Source organism: Balaenoptera musculus, chromosome 11, assembly GCF_009873245.2.
Source record: "Balaenoptera musculus isolate JJ_BM4_2016_0621 chromosome 11, mBalMus1.pri.v3, whole genome shotgun sequence".
Lineage (NCBI taxonomy): Eukaryota > Metazoa > Chordata > Mammalia > Artiodactyla > Balaenopteridae > Balaenoptera > Balaenoptera musculus.
In genome coordinates, this window is record NC_045795.1 from 68,880,514 (window position 1) to 68,897,254 (window position 16,741).

The 16,741-nt window shown below is 48.0% G+C and overlaps 1 protein-coding gene across 4 annotated transcripts in view; it reads left to right on the forward strand.

Moving 5' to 3' along the window:
• Positions 1–16,741, forward strand: part of CACNA1D (calcium voltage-gated channel subunit alpha1 D) — a 319,290-nt gene that overhangs the window by 226,261 nt on the left and 76,288 nt on the right. For 3 of the 4 annotated variants that reach the window (XM_036868410.1, XM_036868411.1, XM_036868407.1), the window contains exons 10-18: positions 2,511–2,598; positions 3,919–3,945; positions 7,727–7,887; positions 8,839–9,064; positions 9,195–9,402; positions 11,735–11,855; positions 14,569–14,683; positions 15,206–15,275; positions 16,139–16,205. In XM_036868410.1, coding sequence (XP_036724305.1) covers positions 2,511–2,598; positions 3,919–3,945; positions 7,727–7,887; positions 8,839–9,064; positions 9,195–9,402; positions 11,735–11,855; positions 14,569–14,683; positions 15,206–15,275; positions 16,139–16,205 — 1,083 coding nt within the window. Of the gene's footprint in view, positions 1–2,510; positions 2,599–2,885; positions 2,946–3,918; positions 3,946–7,726; positions 7,888–8,838; positions 9,065–9,194; positions 9,403–11,734; positions 11,856–14,568; positions 14,684–15,205; positions 15,276–16,138; positions 16,206–16,741 lie in introns of all 4 variants that reach the window. The other variant, XM_036868409.1, reaches the window with a different exon arrangement.

Here is a 16,741-nt window from a genome sequence, read left to right on the forward strand (position 1 = left end):
GGCATAGAGCCAGAAATGCAAAATGATGTCCATCCCCCCTGCCCCCCTTCCCATAGGCAGGGTGGTGTAATTCATCTGTTTGGATCAGATCATTTGAAAAACGAGCTTTAGGAATGAAATGCAGCAACTCTATTGATGTCATCATGGGACATGGCCCCAGAGAGTAAAAAGCCACAAAGCTTTAGCCCATTCAGAAGAAGTTTGCTCTTTCGGAAATAGTGACTGAAGTTACACTATGATTAATAGTGGTTAATATTAGAACCGTGAAGTAGTAAACTGTTAGAGATGGAAGTGACCCTCAGGAGTCTAGAGATAGTGTCCCCACTTTACAGGCAGGACACTGAAGCCTGAAGAGAGGTGGGACTGCCCAGGGCAGAGCCAGGACCTAACTGAGGCCGAGGACCCTCACCCACCCACCCCACCCCCGCCCCATGCTGCTCTCAACTTCTGTCCTCTTAGTGGTGGCACTAAGCACCAAGGAAAACATTCCACAAAGACGACTTATGCTCATATTTGTAAGGGTCTCCCACCATGATTTTCTTTGTGCTGTTCCTGAAGATAAGGGTGACCCTATAGGAGGAACCTCTAACAATGAACTTGGCTGACTCTTATGATTTTTTAGTCTTTCTGCTGAAGTCAGAGCATGGAACAGTCATGGAGAAGTGAATTGCATGAGCAGCCTCCTGTGTATGTGTGTTTCTGTCTCTTGATGGAGCTTTTTGTTAAAGGTGTTCCTGTGATTGGATTGTGGGCTTTTTTTTTTTTTTGCGGGCGGGTGGTGTTTTTGTCTGTTTTTTTGCATGGAATGGTGAAAGAGTGAGTCAAAGTTTGTAGCTGGTTTCTTTTGACTTAACTAAGGAAGAAAAAGGTTATTCTGTGAGAATACCAGCTGTATTATATGGGTCTGTAATGATCACTTTGTCTTCACTTTTGAAACCTTTGCCTAAATGTGCCTGGAGATGGCTATTGAGCCCCACCCCTCACAAGCAGGCTCAGTTCCCTGGGTGCGCACAGAAGGGAAGGGATCTTCTTTGGTGCCTCAGAAAAGATGTTTCTCAGCTCTCTGGGCCCTTCGAGTCAGGTCTGCATCCATCCTTGTCATTCACACCCTGTCTCTCCCCTGAGCAGGGTCCACAGGCGTTCACTGCACAGACAGAGCTCGCTGGTCCCACGCCTTGGCCCTGTGTGCCTGAGCTGGTCTCAGACTCCGCCCCACAGCACTCCAGGCACCACTGCCGGGTTTTACAGCTGAAACCAAGGCGTCCTTCCTAAGAGGAAACATATGGGCAGAGCTTGCAGGGGGAAAGGCTTTCCTGTTGGCACCGTTAGGTCTATAAAAACCATAAGGTCATTGCAGTTCAAAGTTATGCATCAAGGAATAGAAGTGCATGGGTTTGGGTGATTCTCCTGTGTTTCAACCTTTGACGACCTCTCCTAACCCCAGAGCAGAATGAGTCGTTACTGCACTTGCTCAGACCCCTGCGGTAGCTCTTGTCACAGTAGATTGAAGTCCAACCGGGGGGCTGCCTCTCCCACGGGTCCTCCAGGGCAGGTGCAGAGCCCATTCCCTCTCTGCGTCCCGCATCTCCTTTGCTGTCTGGTCTCCAGCACACGTCCATGATGTTTCTAGGGTTGAATCAAGTGGAGGAGAAAAAACACCCGTGTGCCAGATGGTGGCTCTGGGTGGGTCCCAGGGCCTCCTGACACTAGCAGGTGCATTTCAACAGTTCTTCCACTTCTGCTCAGGAACCTGCTATGGGGGAGGGAGATGTGCCCAGAGACCCTGGTAGCACTGGGACCACAGGCAGCTTTGCCTTCTGGTCGCTGGTTGGGAGAAAACCTTCTTCTCCCCGTAAGACTACTTCTTGGTTCTCTAGTGCCAGTGCCTTTGGTCAGCACTGTCTGCATCTTGGCTTCACAAGCTGGGCAGAAGAACATCAGATAGATTAACGGAAAATGAGTCAAATTCTTAAATTTTTAAAAAGATCTTACGCTTGGTACCTTCATGCACTCCTCCCTCTATAATACCTCCTCTCCTTCAGTATATTTAAAATAAGAATTTGTTTGAGAAATATTAGGTTTGTTCACAGATTTTCTAGAGTACTTCTTGTTGGGACAAGAAAAGACGTAGCTGTAACTGAGATGTTTTGATGGCCTCTCAGCGCAAACCTGGAAATGAGAAGAATAAGCTGGCGCCAGGCACAGCGGCAGGAATCAGTTTGGTCCCCAGGCTTCTTTTCTTGGGAAGTTGGATGGACAGGATCTCTTCCTGTCGGGGGACTTTGTGGGCTTCCTCAGCAGATCACGGAAATGAGGGCTTCCCGCTGTGGAGGCGCCTGGCTTCTTGGCATTTCCTTTTGCCGGTCTAGCCCCTGAGGACCCTTCATCACCCTCCTCGCCCTCTTGCCAGATTCCCCAGGGGTCAGCCTGGAGGCAGAGATCACATCTGTCCCGTCCCCGGGCGCACAGTGCATCCGTGGCACCATTTAAAGCGTTTCTTCTCCCCACAGCCAGCATGCCCACCAGTGAGACGGAGTCTGTGAACACGGAGAACGTGAGTGGGGAAGGCGAGAACCAAGGCTGCTGTGGGAGCCTCTGGTGAGTGGGGGGGGGAGGGGGGTTGCCCTGAACTCTCGGCTCCTCCTGGCTTCTTAGAGAAGCAGATATGAAGAAGACACCCAGATTTCAGGGGAGCCCTGGAGCCATGGCCTCAGGTGCAAGAGGGGCGGGCGGGCTCACCCTGGACCCCTTGGTCCTCCCCCTAGCCCCGATCCCCCAGACCCCCAGCATTTCACCTGCCTCTTCCCTCAAAGCGGTCTGTCCCGCTGAGGTGGAGCCTGCGCGGGCTGAGCCAGGTAACCCGGCAATTCCCCTGTGTCCACTAGGTGCTGGTGGAGAAGAAGAGGCGCCACCAAGGCCGGGCCCTCTGGGTGTCGGCGGTGGGGGTAAAAGGCCCGATTCTCTGAGCCTGGTGCTGGCGTCAGTGCTTTGAAGGGCTTGTATGGCAGAATTGCTGATAGAATGTGCTACATATTTAAGTTTCCTTCACTCACGGGGTCTCCCGACCTCATGTATAGTGGCTGGATAACGAGACCGTGCCCTCCTCGGCTCACGCACTTTGTCTGGAACCCTGCACCACCCTCTCCTAACCGTGGAGGATGCCATCACTTTAACACCCACTGGCTTTTTTCTAGACGAGCTGGGCTGCAGCAGCGGGTGTGCCAGCAGCGTGCAGCGTGCAGAGCATTGCCTGCTTTTGGGGGAGGCCCATGCGGTTTTGTTTGCTTTCTGCTGGTGTCCTGTGGGTCTTATGTCTGTTGAGTACAGGTGTCGTTTTTAAGAGAATCTGATCTCCTTGGCAGAGGTTCATAAAAATGATGTGTTAGGAGCAGGACACTCAACAGTTTATGAAGTAAATTTGCCTCCTCTCTCTTGCTCTTCCCTCCTACAATAGCATGAAATAGGCAGGGAATGGGTTTGTCTTGCCATTTTACAGATGAGCACACTGAGGCTCAAGAAGGTGCGCTGCTTGCCCAGCTCTCGCAGTGAGGGAAGAGCAGAGCTAGGACTCCGAGCCCAGGGCTCCTTTTGCTGTAGCAGCAGCAGCATGTGCTGCTGTTGAGATGTGAGGCTGAGCTGTGGGCAGGAGAGGGCCTGCTGGCTGCAGTGTGAGGCATTTGGGTGAGGGGAGAAGAACCCCTGGCATCACCACCTGTGCCAGGGCTGCTCAGGCAGCTAAGAGTCTTCTCTCGCTTGGCCCCCTGCTCCGCGCTCACCCCAGCTGGCCCGCTGCGGGAGCCGGGGGTGCTGGGTCCAGGCTTCCATGCATGGCTTTTATGATATCTCTGCTGAAATGTGGGGGGAGCGTATCCTGAAGACTTCCTAACAGGAATCATATTCTTTTTGTCTTTCTTTCAGTCAAGCCATCTCAAAATCCAAGCTCAGGTCAGTATCTTCTTTCTGTACTTTTTCTTAAGCCTGTGTGGGTTTTTTATGTTCAAACTTCTGAATTTTACATAGAGTTGCTCTAGACTTGGTTTTTCACTCTGTGGGCACTAACATTCGTGTAGAAGATCAATGTGCCCAGTAAACAGTAAGTACCTGCCTTGGAGAACAGTGTAGTAGGTGCCAAAGATCCCCCCCTCCAAAACGGACAGACCAATAAGATGCAACAATGACCAACATTGTGCCTACTAATCAACCCTTTACATCCCCTCCCAGAGTCCTTTCTCTGAGAGAGATACTTCCTGTCACTTCTCTGCTTAAAGCTTTTCCATGGAAGGAAGTTCAAGAGGTCTTCTGAGTTGCTCGTAATGTTCTCTTTCTTGTTCTGGGTGCAGGTTACACAGTCAGTTGGTAAAAACTCATTGAACTGTATACCAATGGTTTGATATTTTTCCATGTAAGTATTATTTTTCAGTTAGAAACAGTGTTTTACCACTATATACAAAACTTAACTTGAAATGGAGTAGAACTACATGTAAAACTTAAAACTGTAAATATTCTAGAAGAAAACATAGGAGAAAACCTTAGTGACCCTGGGTTAGGCAAAAGTTTCTTGGGTACAACACCCAAAGCACTGGCCGTAACAGGAAAAACTGGTAAATTGGACTTCATCAAAATTAAAACTACTGCTCTTTGAAAGAAAAAGATCAGCTGTAGACTGGAAGAGAAAATATTTGCAAAACATAATTGATAAAGGACTAATACCCAGTATATATAAAGAATAATGTCAGTAATAAGAAAACAACCCAATAAAAAATAGACAATAGATTTTTAATAGGCAAGTAGCCAAAGAAGAGATACAGATGGCAAATAAGCACATGAAATGACCATTGGTCATTAGGAAAATGAGAATTAAAATCACAGTGAGATACCACGACACATCTATAGAATGGATCAAATTAAAAAATCTGGCAATCCCACATTTGACAAGGATGCAGATCAATGAAAATTCTTATGCATTGCTACATGTCAAATGACATAGCCATTTTAAAAGCAAGTTGGCAGTTTCTTATAAAGTCAAACAGTAATTTTTTTTTTAACATTTCACATCGTTTATTAATGCAGTATACATTAGATGCAAAATCTGCATTTTCTAAGCATACTGTGTTTGGATCTTTCAGATTCTTCTGCAGTCTTAGGTTATGTCTACAGATGTACCCTTAAGTGGATGAACAACACATTCTATAATTATTGAAAATATAGTACAGAGTGAAATGATTTAAATATAATTTAGGCACATATTGATTATGAAAATAGATATCTCTCAATACCATACTTCTCTGTCTTGGTAAAAATAATAAAGCAAAGATATTTACCATATGACCCAGCAATCCCACTTCTAAGGTATTTATATAAGAGAAATGAAGATAGGTATCTACACAGGAAAAATTTTTTCATGAATGTTTATATTCATAAGCATTATATATGTATAATTTATAAATATAACATTTACATGTTTATTTAAAATTGCCAAAAGCTGTAAATAACTCAAATGTCCATCAAATGGTAAAGGGTAGACAAACTATAATTCATCCATATGGTGGACTAAAACTCAGCAACAAGAAAGGAAAAAACTACTGAGAGATCAACAACACAAATGAATCACAAACTAATTTTTACTAAGTGAAGGAAGCCAGTCTTAAAAAGCTATATATTGTATGATTCTGTTCATAGGATTCCGGATGAAGCAAAATAATAGAGAAAGAGAACGAATCAGTAGTTTCTGGGGCTGAGGTGAGCAGAGTGGATTAACTACAAAGTGCCATGTAGGAACTTTATTGAGTGATGGAAATATTCTACATCTAGGTTGTGGTTACAAACTGTAGAACGAAATAGAGTAAATTTTACCGTATGTAAATTAGATCTCAGTAAACCTGACTTTAAAAAAAGGGGACTTCCCTGGCGGTCCAGCGGTTAAGACTCCGCACTCCCAATGCAGGGGACACGGGTTCAATCCCTGGTCAGGGAACTAAGATCCCACATGCTGCGGGGCACGGCCAAAAAAAAAAATTAAAAGCCCCCTTTCATGGACTTCCTGTTGCCAGAGGGTATTTAAATTCCTTCATAATTTGGCCCCCAGCTCACCAAAACATGGTCTCATGTTTTGACACCCTTCCCAGACTCTGCACTTTGTTATTCTGGACTGCTTTCAAGCCATCAAATGTACCACACACTCAGGTTCTTCCCATCCAAGTCTCTTTGGGGGAGCTGCGTGGAGTGCCCTGCCCTCTCGCCGCTGGCTAACTCTTACTCAGCTATCGAGAGCCAGCCCAGACCTCAGCTTTTTGGAGAAGCCTTCCCCGACTCTTCCAAAGATCCCTTGCAGCTCCCTTCTTTTTGCTCCTGTACCCAGTACCCTGGGTGTAACACTTGGTGTGGATTTATAATTACCTGCCACAGCCCGGTATACTATTCAAGGACAGGGGCCGTGGACCATGCCTTCATCTCCACGTGCCTAGTGCAGGGTTTGCGGGGATGAGACAGTCCCCTAGATTTGGGAGACACCTGTGACTTGTCACTGCAGCATGAATAGACCCACCAAGGCTGGATCTTGTCCAGGCCACCTTGCTTATGTGTACTGAGTTATGCATCACAGGAGAAACCCAGTCTTGTGGGGACAGTTTTTAGTGTCCTCAGTGGACTTCTATGCTGGTTATCATGTTTCCAGCTGCCATTACCATCAGAAACCACATAGCAAAAGCAGTAACCAAATGCACCTTGCTTGTTCCAGGTCTTGCCAAAGAGCTGGCACAACTCTTTCTTTGGCCCCTGGGTTACAGTGTTCTTAGCAGATCAGTGCAGCTGAGTTGGCCAGGGCTGCAGCCCTGGACACAGCCTGGAGATTCTTCTGACTCAAGCACCTAGAGGAAGCGCCCACCACCCCCGTCACTGAGCACAGCCTGGACAGAGCTGACACTGCCACTCGGCCGGCCCTTCCCTGGGACCCCCTTCACCAAGCCATCCTGTGGCAGGGAACGTTTCCTATAGAGAGACGGGCTAAGGGAAAGAATACTTTCTCTAATTACGTACTGCAACTGTGAATTGGTAGAGGACATGCTACTTGTCTGTTTGGCTCAGCTCATTCTATTTGTATGGAAACATGATTCAATATTAGCTTTTCTCCTGAAGGTATATTTTGAGCATCCCTAGTTAGAAAGGGCACCTGATGACTCAGGAGTACTCAACGTCGACAGCTCTCTCCGGCTCCAGAGGAACCTCCAGATTTAAGAAAGGACTGAAAGTTTCCCTAAAAGGAAAACTCAGGTTTGGGAGCACTTCGCTGCCTGGTAAATTCCGCATGATGATTGAGGTGCTGCGAGAGATGTGTATGATAAGCTGGTCTCTCTGCCCTGAGAGCTCAGACAGATCCATGTGCCTCGAGGTGGGCACATGAACTGCATATGTGTACGAACTCATGATTCTGTGAATATCTAGATTTCCCAACTGGTTTGAGGACTGCATATGGCAGATTATGGGGTTATCTAAAGCCATAGGAAGGAAACTGATAGCATGATCAAGTCAAGACTGTGCTTTCAAAAGTTGTATTTTAAAACCAAAGTAATTTGTCTTACGAGGTCTGGTCATTTCTATGCCATTTGTTCTCATCTTTCCTCCCTGCACCCTGACCCCAGCTGGGACCTCCAGGGTGCAGTTACTCCTCAGTGATGTTGATGAGGTGCTGCATCTGTCGTCCAGGGAGTGACGCTTGCTTCTCTTGCAGCCGCCGCTGGCGCCGCTGGAACCGCTTCAGTCGCAGGAGGTGCAGGGCTGCCGTGAAGTCCGTCACGTTTTACTGGCTGGTGATTGTCCTGGTGTTTCTCAACACCTTAACCATTTCCTCCGAGCACTACGACCAGCCCGACTGGTTGACACAGATTCAAGGTATAAGCAGAAGCCGTTCTCTTTTTGTTCCGAGTAGGGGATCCCTGAGGCTGGCTGACTGCAGTCTAGTCTTTTCTGATGGACATAGGGTAGCATTCAGGACCATTTCCAGTGAGCAGTAGCTTGGAAGGCGGCAGAACCAAGCACAGGGCGCACCTGGAGAGGGCGTGCGGTCTGTGCCGTGTGGTGCGTGAAGCACCTTGAAGCTGATAATTCCAGAGCAGCTCATTGTCTTAACCCTGTGACAACCTGGGATCAAGGAATCAGGCAGCTGGAAGGGACCTCGTAATCCCTTCTCCCCGTCTCCACTGGAAGCTTTATTGTCCTCTGTAGTTTTCTTGGCAAGCGGTGGCTGTTCATCTACCTCGAATGCCCCAGCTGGGTGGTACGGGAGCTCATCCCATTCTGAGTTCAACAGTTTCGAGCCATTGCGAAGCCCTGCCTGACATCAAATCAAACCTGTTTCTGTTTGACTCTCCAGCCTGCTGGGTGGCATTTTCTGAAGTGACCTTGATAGGCAACTGCTCCTTAGATCATGGTGCTGTAAGGAAGATCCGACAGATTTTTTTTTTGTTACTGATTGAAACAAACAAAAACAACATAATAGCCTAAATGCAGAATTGTAGGCTTTCAGGGCTCGAAAGTATCAGAGATTATGTGGTAAGATGCCCCTCCCCATTTTACAGTCAGTGAAACTGAGGCCCAGAGAAACCAAGGAACTTCTCCAAGGGGCACATGTCTGGGTAGTAGCCAGAAGCAGGACTAGAGCCTGACAGACAAGCAGACCATGAGTGTTCATGCCGCATTTCTGTAGTTGGGGCAAGAGCAGAGACAAGGGCAGAGGTTCTTGGGGCACCTCTGGCAGTGGCTGGTGAGAGGGAGGTGGTGGGGGGAGGTCGGAGACACTCCCATGATGAGATCCCGAGGACGTGTGCCCCCTTGTCTTTCTAGATATCGCCAACAAAGTCCTCTTGGCTCTGTTCACCTGCGAGATGCTTGTAAAGATGTACAGCTTGGGTCTCCAGGCATATTTCGTCTCTCTTTTCAATCGGTTTGATTGCTTCGTGGTGTGTGGAGGAATTACTGAAACGATCTTGGTGGAACTGGAAATCATGTCTCCTCTGGGCATCTCTGTGTTTCGCTGTGTTCGGCTCTTGAGAATTTTCAAAGTGACCAGGTGAGGACGTGCGCATCTCACTCCAGGTGTTTTCTGAACGTGGGTGGTGGTCAGCCCTGTCCCCGCCTGGGGGACCTTCTGCCCCATCCCAGGTGGCGCTCTGGGCTCACCCCCTTGTCTTGACTTGCAGGCACTGGACCTCCCTGAGCAACTTGGTGGCATCCTTGTTAAACTCCATGAAGTCCATCGCTTCGCTGCTGCTTCTGCTTTTTCTCTTCATCATCATCTTTTCCTTGCTGGGGATGCAGCTGTTCGGCGGCAAGTTTAATTTTGACGAAACGCAAACCAAGCGGAGCACCTTTGATAATTTCCCTCAAGCGCTTCTAACGGTGTTCCAGGTGGGTCCCCCGCCATCCTTTCCCTGGGCTGCACCTTAGGGGTTGCCTTCTCATCTGTCCACGAATCAACAAGACAAAACACTCCATTGTTATTGTATTAGTAATCTCTGCCCTAATAACACTCTGATTAATTTTGTGCCATTTAAGTCATTTGTTTTGCATCTCACTCCAGATCTATGTGCTGTGATTTCACATTTTTGTGAGACCACTAGTTGTATTATGAAATAATCAACCCAAAATTTGTGTTTGATTGTGTGAGGTTTCTGAGGTTCCTGTGACATAGGCTCTAAAATCCTCTTCTTGTCGTTTGCTAATTTTTGACGGCAGGCAAGTTTTGTAATCCTGGTTATAATGGATTTATGCAGAGAAGTGACTTCTAAAGCCCTGATGCCTTGGTGTATAGTCAGAGGAATCAGGGTGATTAAGGAGTTGTGACAGCTTTCTGGCCCTGTGTTGTCCTCCCTCGTGTGATGTAATGGGGACACACAGACTCTGAGGACGTCTCTGCTGCGGGGGCCTTTGCGGGCACCGGGCTGAGAAGGGAGCAGCGGTGTCAGAGGTTCACAGGTGGCCCCGCGCTCAGAGGCCCAGCCTCTCCACCCCACCTGGCTGTACGCTGCGGCGTCCCACACCCCCACCTTGTGTGTTGTGAGCTGAAGCCCTTCCTTAGAGCCTGGCAGGTAGATTTAAAAGACCCATCTGCCTGGGACTTCCCTGGCGGTCCAGTGGTTAGGACTCCGTGCTTCCACTGCAGGGGGCGTGGGTTCCATCCCTGGTCGGGAAACTAAGATCCCACAAGCCACGCAGTGCCCTTGTTGCCCTCATCTGCCCTTGTTGCTTTTCACGTGCGATGCCAGCAGGGAGTCCGCGGGAGAGGGCGGAAGGCCTGGCGGGAGGGGCAGTGGCCATGGACGTCCCACGGTGGCTCCTCCAGTGCTCAGCTCTGTGACCTTGGAAAGTCACTGTTTTCTGAAAAACGAGAGCCTAGGGAATGATCTCTAAGGTTCTTTCCTACTTGGACATTTTGAAGTGAATGGAATTACTGTCACTGCTCTAGACCTGGCCTATAGCAATAAAGTATAATATAACTCAGTTTTAATTTTTGGCCGTGGATGAGTCTTTTTTTTTTTTTTTTTTTTTTTTTTTTTTGGTACTTTCAGAGAAACCTGCATGGTGGTGGTGGTTTTTGTAGTACGTGTGCACGGCACAAAATTCAAATGTTAGAAAAGCATATAAAGTGACAAGTCTCCCTCCCACCCAGCCACCAATTTCCCGTTGTCGGAGGCAACCACCATTAAGCAGATTCTTTGGTATTCTCCCAGTGTATTCGCTCAGATGTAAATAAACATACCTACCTGCCTGTCTACCTACAGATGAATTTGCACAGATGGTAGCTCATCCTACGTGCTTATTTTCATCTTTCCTTTTAACACCTAACGTGTCCTTAAGAACCTTCTTTATTGGTCCGTAAAAAGCTGCTGCCTCCTTTTCAATGCTGCTATGTTTTGTGGTGTGGGTGTGCCAGAATTCATGGGTCTAGTCCCCTGCTGATGAATATTCCACTGTGTCTCATCTTGGCTGAGTGGATGACCTTGAAGATACACCATGGGGCACATGTGTGACAGTAGGTCTGTAGGATAAATTCCCCCAAGTGGAATTGCTAGTTTAAAGGGTGTGTGTCCATTTTTAACTTTGACACTCTTGCCCAAGTATTCTCTTCAAGGCTGTGGTAGTTCATCCTCCAGTGATGGGGTGTGGGGACTGCCCATTGCCTAACTCCCTTTCACCGTAGTGAGTGTTCAGACGTTTTGATTACTGCCAGTCTGGTAGATGGAAATGGTATCTCATTGTAGTTTTAATTGATATTACTCTTGTCAGGAGTGATGTTGAATGTCTTCTCATGTGAGCAAGAGCCACTTATAGTTCGTTTTCTGTGAATTGCTTTACCTTTTCAAACCATTTGCCAAATTTCTATTTGGTTGTACAGCCTGTTTTCTCTGGGTATGTATATACGTGTTTAAATGCACAAAGGTCCTGGAGAGACACACCAACAGCATGCTTCTGGGGAGGGGACAGAATGGCCTGGGGTGTAGTTAGAGGGTACACAAGTCTTACATGGAATGCTCTTTTATTTTCACCAGAAGAGTTAACTCATGTATTTATGTGATTAAGCATAACATTTTAAAACTATAGGATAACAGATGCATTTGTTCAATGCGAACTGAACTGTGAAAGGCAGGTTACATCGGACACGGGCAGCCCCCAGGAGCTCTGGGAGAACCGTGGGAACTGTGAATCCACCTGCCCGCTGATCCCAATTTTGGCTTCTTAGATTCTGACAGGTGAAGACTGGAATGCTGTGATGTACGATGGCATTATGGCGTACGGGGGCCCGTCGTCTTCGGGAATGATCGTCTGCATCTACTTCATCATCCTCTTCATTTGCGGTAACTGTATCCTTCAGCCTTCAGGCTGACCTGGGCCGCCTTGTTGACCGTGTCGTGTTTGCTGTCTTCCTCTCTGAGTTTCCCCGTGGCGATGGTGGTATCCGTTGTGGTTGGGAGGTGAGTGCCCTCACCTCACTCCTGTGCCCTCTTTCGCTGTTGCTAGGGCAGCACAGGAGAAGCAGAGTCTCAGTTAGGCTTTGAGGAATGACAGCAGCCGCGGGAGGGAGCCTGAGACGGCACGTAGGCTGCACCGGTGGTCACCCACTCGGCATGACGTCCTGTCTCCTGTACAGGTCCCAAGGGATGGCTTAGGGCAAAGCCCTGTTGTTCTCCGCGCCATCACCCTTGAGGGTGTAGGGAGGAAAAATGTCCCTCTAGCTTCCAGGTTCTTTTGGCTGGCTAGTAATCAAATTGAGGTAAGACAGATTAAGAGGAGGAAAACAAATTTAATTTCATACAACATCCCTTGAGCTGTTTTCCCCTTCATCTTCTCTGGCTTGTTAGTGAATTTTCTTCAGGGTGGAAACCACAGTGCAAACCTATGGGGACAATGCTTTGTTCTTCAGTGTATTCTATGGAAGTCCCTCTCTCAACACATAGAAATCCTAGGAGTCTCTCATGCAGCTCCAACAGCCCTGCTGCAGGGAACCACCCTGTCCCCCCTGCCCAGAGGGCAGCTCTCCTGCCAGGCTCTCTGCATATGCCTCCTACTGCCTGTGGGTCCTGTTGGAGTTTAGGGTGGCATTTCTCCATCTTCTCAACTAGATGAGAAGCTTCTTGAGTCAGTGATCTCTTTTTGTATTCACATGTCTCGTGGCTTACACCACAGGGTCATGCACACACAGCCCTTGGTCAGTGTTTGTTAAATGAATGATCAGTATTTTCTTTTTCTGCTCTCCTCGTGATTAATTCTTTAGGCCACAGCCATATACTGGCCCTAATCTGCAGAGAAGTATTCCCTGGCCACTTTCCAGTTAGATATTGTGTTTTCTTTGTAGTACATGTATCACTCTCTGAAATCCTTAAGTAGTTTATGTTCTGTCCCCCCCCCAACTAGAATAGATGCTACTTGGGAGCTTGGACTCCAGTCTGTCCTGTTTCCTCCCATGTCCCCAGCACCCAGAATGGTGCCTGGCACGTCAGAGGTGCTTGACAGATGTTTTCAAATAGATTCCACAGCACACCACTGTTTAGGAGGGTCTGGTGGGTAATGCTTCTAAAAACAGATAATGGGTATTTGCTCTTGGAAACCAGCTGTTACGAACTTGTAAGATTTTCCTGTGGTTTATTACTCTGCATTTTCTTTCTACTACCTAAAAGAATCTAGTGTCATTGTAAGACTAGAGATGCAGTATTTCTTCGTTGAGATCATTAGTAGGGATTCTCAGTGCAGTTATTCCCAGCACTAATCGTTTTCTGAGCCATGATTACCCCACGTCCGTCAGAGGAGAACTCGTGTTGCCAAGCCGTCGCCCAGCCCAGGACAGACTGCTTCCCCAGGCTCCTTGCCACTCTGTCTAAAAAATAATCCTACTGTTATCAAAGGTGTTTTGAAAGTCTTCACAGAATCCACTCACATTTCTATCCTCCTTAAAGACTTGAATAGGTCAAGCATGACATCCCCTGGAAGCCTGCTCATTATCAGCGCCTTGTTAGGTTATGTTTGTTGACATGTTCAGCAATCCGCCTGAGAGTTCAGATTGCGGAGGGCGTGTGGGACCGTGCTGTGCCTCTCCTGTGTCGGGGTCCCTGGGCTCCTGTTGTCTTGCATGCAGGTGGCGGTACGTCAGCTAGAGGGAAGCATCAGTCAGAGAAGGGAGTCGTCTTGACCTATTTATTGCCCTCTGATCCCTGTGCTTCTCCAAAATGTACTTAACTGCTAACAAGTAAGAAACAGGCATCGTCTGATTTGGGAACCTTATTCAGGATATTTTTTTCAGTCATTCAAGGAAACCACACATAGAACATTATAGTAAGAGCCAAAAACCTGATAACTTGTTTAGTCACCTAACTTTTTACTCTTTGCAAAAATGAAATTCAACCACAATAGTCTAAGATAACAGCCACCGGGGACAATGCAGAGGAGCAGTCCAGCGCCATCGGGCAATAAGGCAGGCGTGCTGGAGTCAGTCAGTGTTTGTGGAATGAATGAATGCACGAGGTATTAGCAGACTCGGAAGGTCATTTTAAATAAGAAAGGCTCAGGCTGCCTTGTGCGATGGGATCATCATTTGAATAATGTGTAGCCTTTACAGGGTCTTATTTGGAAAGGACGCCCCAGATAGATATGTTGTGGGTGTGAGTGTTTTAAAAGAAAGAAAACAAAATGCATAAAGCGAAATGCAAAATGCATAAAAACAACACGCTTATGTTATAGATTGTTTTATGCAATGTGTGTCATAGCCATAGACACCTAGATGTGTAGACACATGTGCACAAGCACATACATGCACACACACGAAGGGGAATGTTGGCGTTCGTAGGTTTTCATGGGTTTTGGTGAATCTTAATTTTGTTTTTGGCCAGCTTATCTTCTACAGGTTCTAGTTCTTTTTGATAAAAAATGGGACTCTGGTCTCCTAGCTTTACCAAGTGAACATAGCACTAGGGGACAGTTACCTGTCACCAGCCTCCTGAACACGGGGGTGTTTCATTGCCATTATTGACCATGTGTAGCTGCACTTAGAACCGTGTTGCATCCTTAACGTTTTCAAATTAGATATTCTACTGAATGTCTTCTTGGCCATTGCTGTAGACAATTTGGCTGATGCTGAAAGTTTGAATACTGCTCAGAAAGAGGAAGCTGAAGAAAAGGAAAGGAAGAAGATTGCCAGGTAACCCCATTTTCACCTGGGCGGCTGGCTGAGGGGTTTGACCCGGGGAGCCATTCGCAGGTGGGGCCTGCGGGGGCACCCGGCTGCACAGCAGCTGCAGCTCCTGTGCTGCTGCTTTGTGGGGATCCTGGCTGGTCCTGTGGGGCCGACCAAAGAGGATGGACTCTTGGGCAGAACACAGGCCCTTGGCTCTCATCCCCTCGGAGCTGAGAGTAGGAGTCACACGTCCCCATGCTTAACGAATCACTGCAGTTAATTTTGGCGTCATAAAATAAATGATGCATTCCATGCTGATTAGCTCTTGGATGAAAATTTTAATAAGATGATCTGTGTAATGAATCCAGTGCAGTGAGGTGAACAGGAAGCTCTGGGTGTGGGTTGTGCTATGTTCTTGCTATTAGGGTTGTTTCCAATTAATTTCTGTCCTTCACTGGGCCACTGTTGATTCAGAATCCTGATTAGCTTTTTTATACAAAGCAGTATGGTTACTTGGTTTCTTTTGTTCTCTTCTCTTCTCTGTAGAAAAGAAAGCCTGGAAAATAAAAAGAACAACAAACCAGAAGTCAACCAGATAGCCAACAGTGACCACAAGGTAGATGTTACATTCTCCACTTTGTTTCAAAATGATTCTGTTGATATCACCATAAATGTACCCTTTACACCATGACAGCGTTGTGTGTGATATTTTGGAGTAGTGAAAGGGTGGCGCCCCGTCATAGACACTGGCTTTCTAGGGGTGTCTGAGTGAATTAAGGCACTTAGCTGGTTGTTAACAGTATTTCACCAGAGAGCTGGTATGATGCATACTGAACTGGTCTGACCGCTTATTTTTTCTTGATTGGAATGATGTGGTCAGGCCTGACCTGCGTCAGTGTCTTCTCAGTGGGGATTAAAATCAAGGATTGCTGAAAGATGTCTGTCCCCAGTGCGTGGGTGTCTCAGGATCAGAGGGTCTGGGCCCTCAGGGCCCTACTGTGAAACTTTGTGCACCGTGTCAGCTCTGGATTTTTCATTAATTTGTTCATTTATTCAGTGAGTCAGTAAAGACTTTTTGAGTGGTGACTGTGTGTCAGCTACTGGGGATCGGGAACGGCCAAGACCAGCGAGGTCCCTGCGTGCGTGGGGCTCTCAGTCTGGCGGGGCGGCAGGAATCTGTAAGGCAGTTCTCACGTAGCGTGGGTGCCAGTGTTGGGAGAGGAAGAGGCATGGGTGGGGCTGGCTGTCCATGGCTGGGCAGGGGTTACACCAGTTTGCTCCTCATCTGCCCTCAGACCTTCTGTTTTCAGCAGAGTCACCATCTGGGGCACCTGCTGTCCCGACACACTTACATACAGCGCACACTCTGGAGACAACTCCTCTGCCCCGTGCTGAACGGCAGGGTTGAGCCTTTACTTGCCCCTCTCAAGTACATTTAAGTCAGTCTCCGTTCCTCCCAAGACCTCTCTGTCTTCCCAGGTCACCATCGATGACTACCGAGAAGAGGATGAGGACAAGGACCCCTACCCGCCTTGTGATGTGCCAGGTATGTGGCGGAGGCCAGAGACAGGCTCTCGGCGCATGAGCCATGTGTCTTTGCTCTCACTCTGATCAGCGGCTGAGTCTGCGGCTGGCTGGCCCAGCTGGGCACACGTGGGGCTGCCGAGGCCGCTGAGGCCACAGGTGCAGTCCCCTCGTGGGCCGGTTAGCTCTGTTTTTCTCGTGGTTGCCGGCAGCTTATGTAACCTGGGCTCCAGGGGGTGGGGAGAGAACGCGTAGGTGGAGCAGGGCAAGCCCACACTGGGCTGGGACGTCTCTCTAGGAGACGGCCAGTTATCAACACTCACCTGATACTTTCACCTCGACTGGGGCCTTTACTGGCTGACATGGGAGGGACCGTGGAGTCAGGGAGCCTGGGGGCCTGTGTGTGACTTGAAACCCCACACAGTTTTTCAGGCTGAAGCTGAGCACGGAGCTTGCTGGGGAAGCAACAAGGTGCTGGGGGGATGGGCAGTGAGAATCCCACAGCTGCCACCTTCACCTTCGCCCAGATCTTAAACTGCTGGGGCCTCATTCCCACAG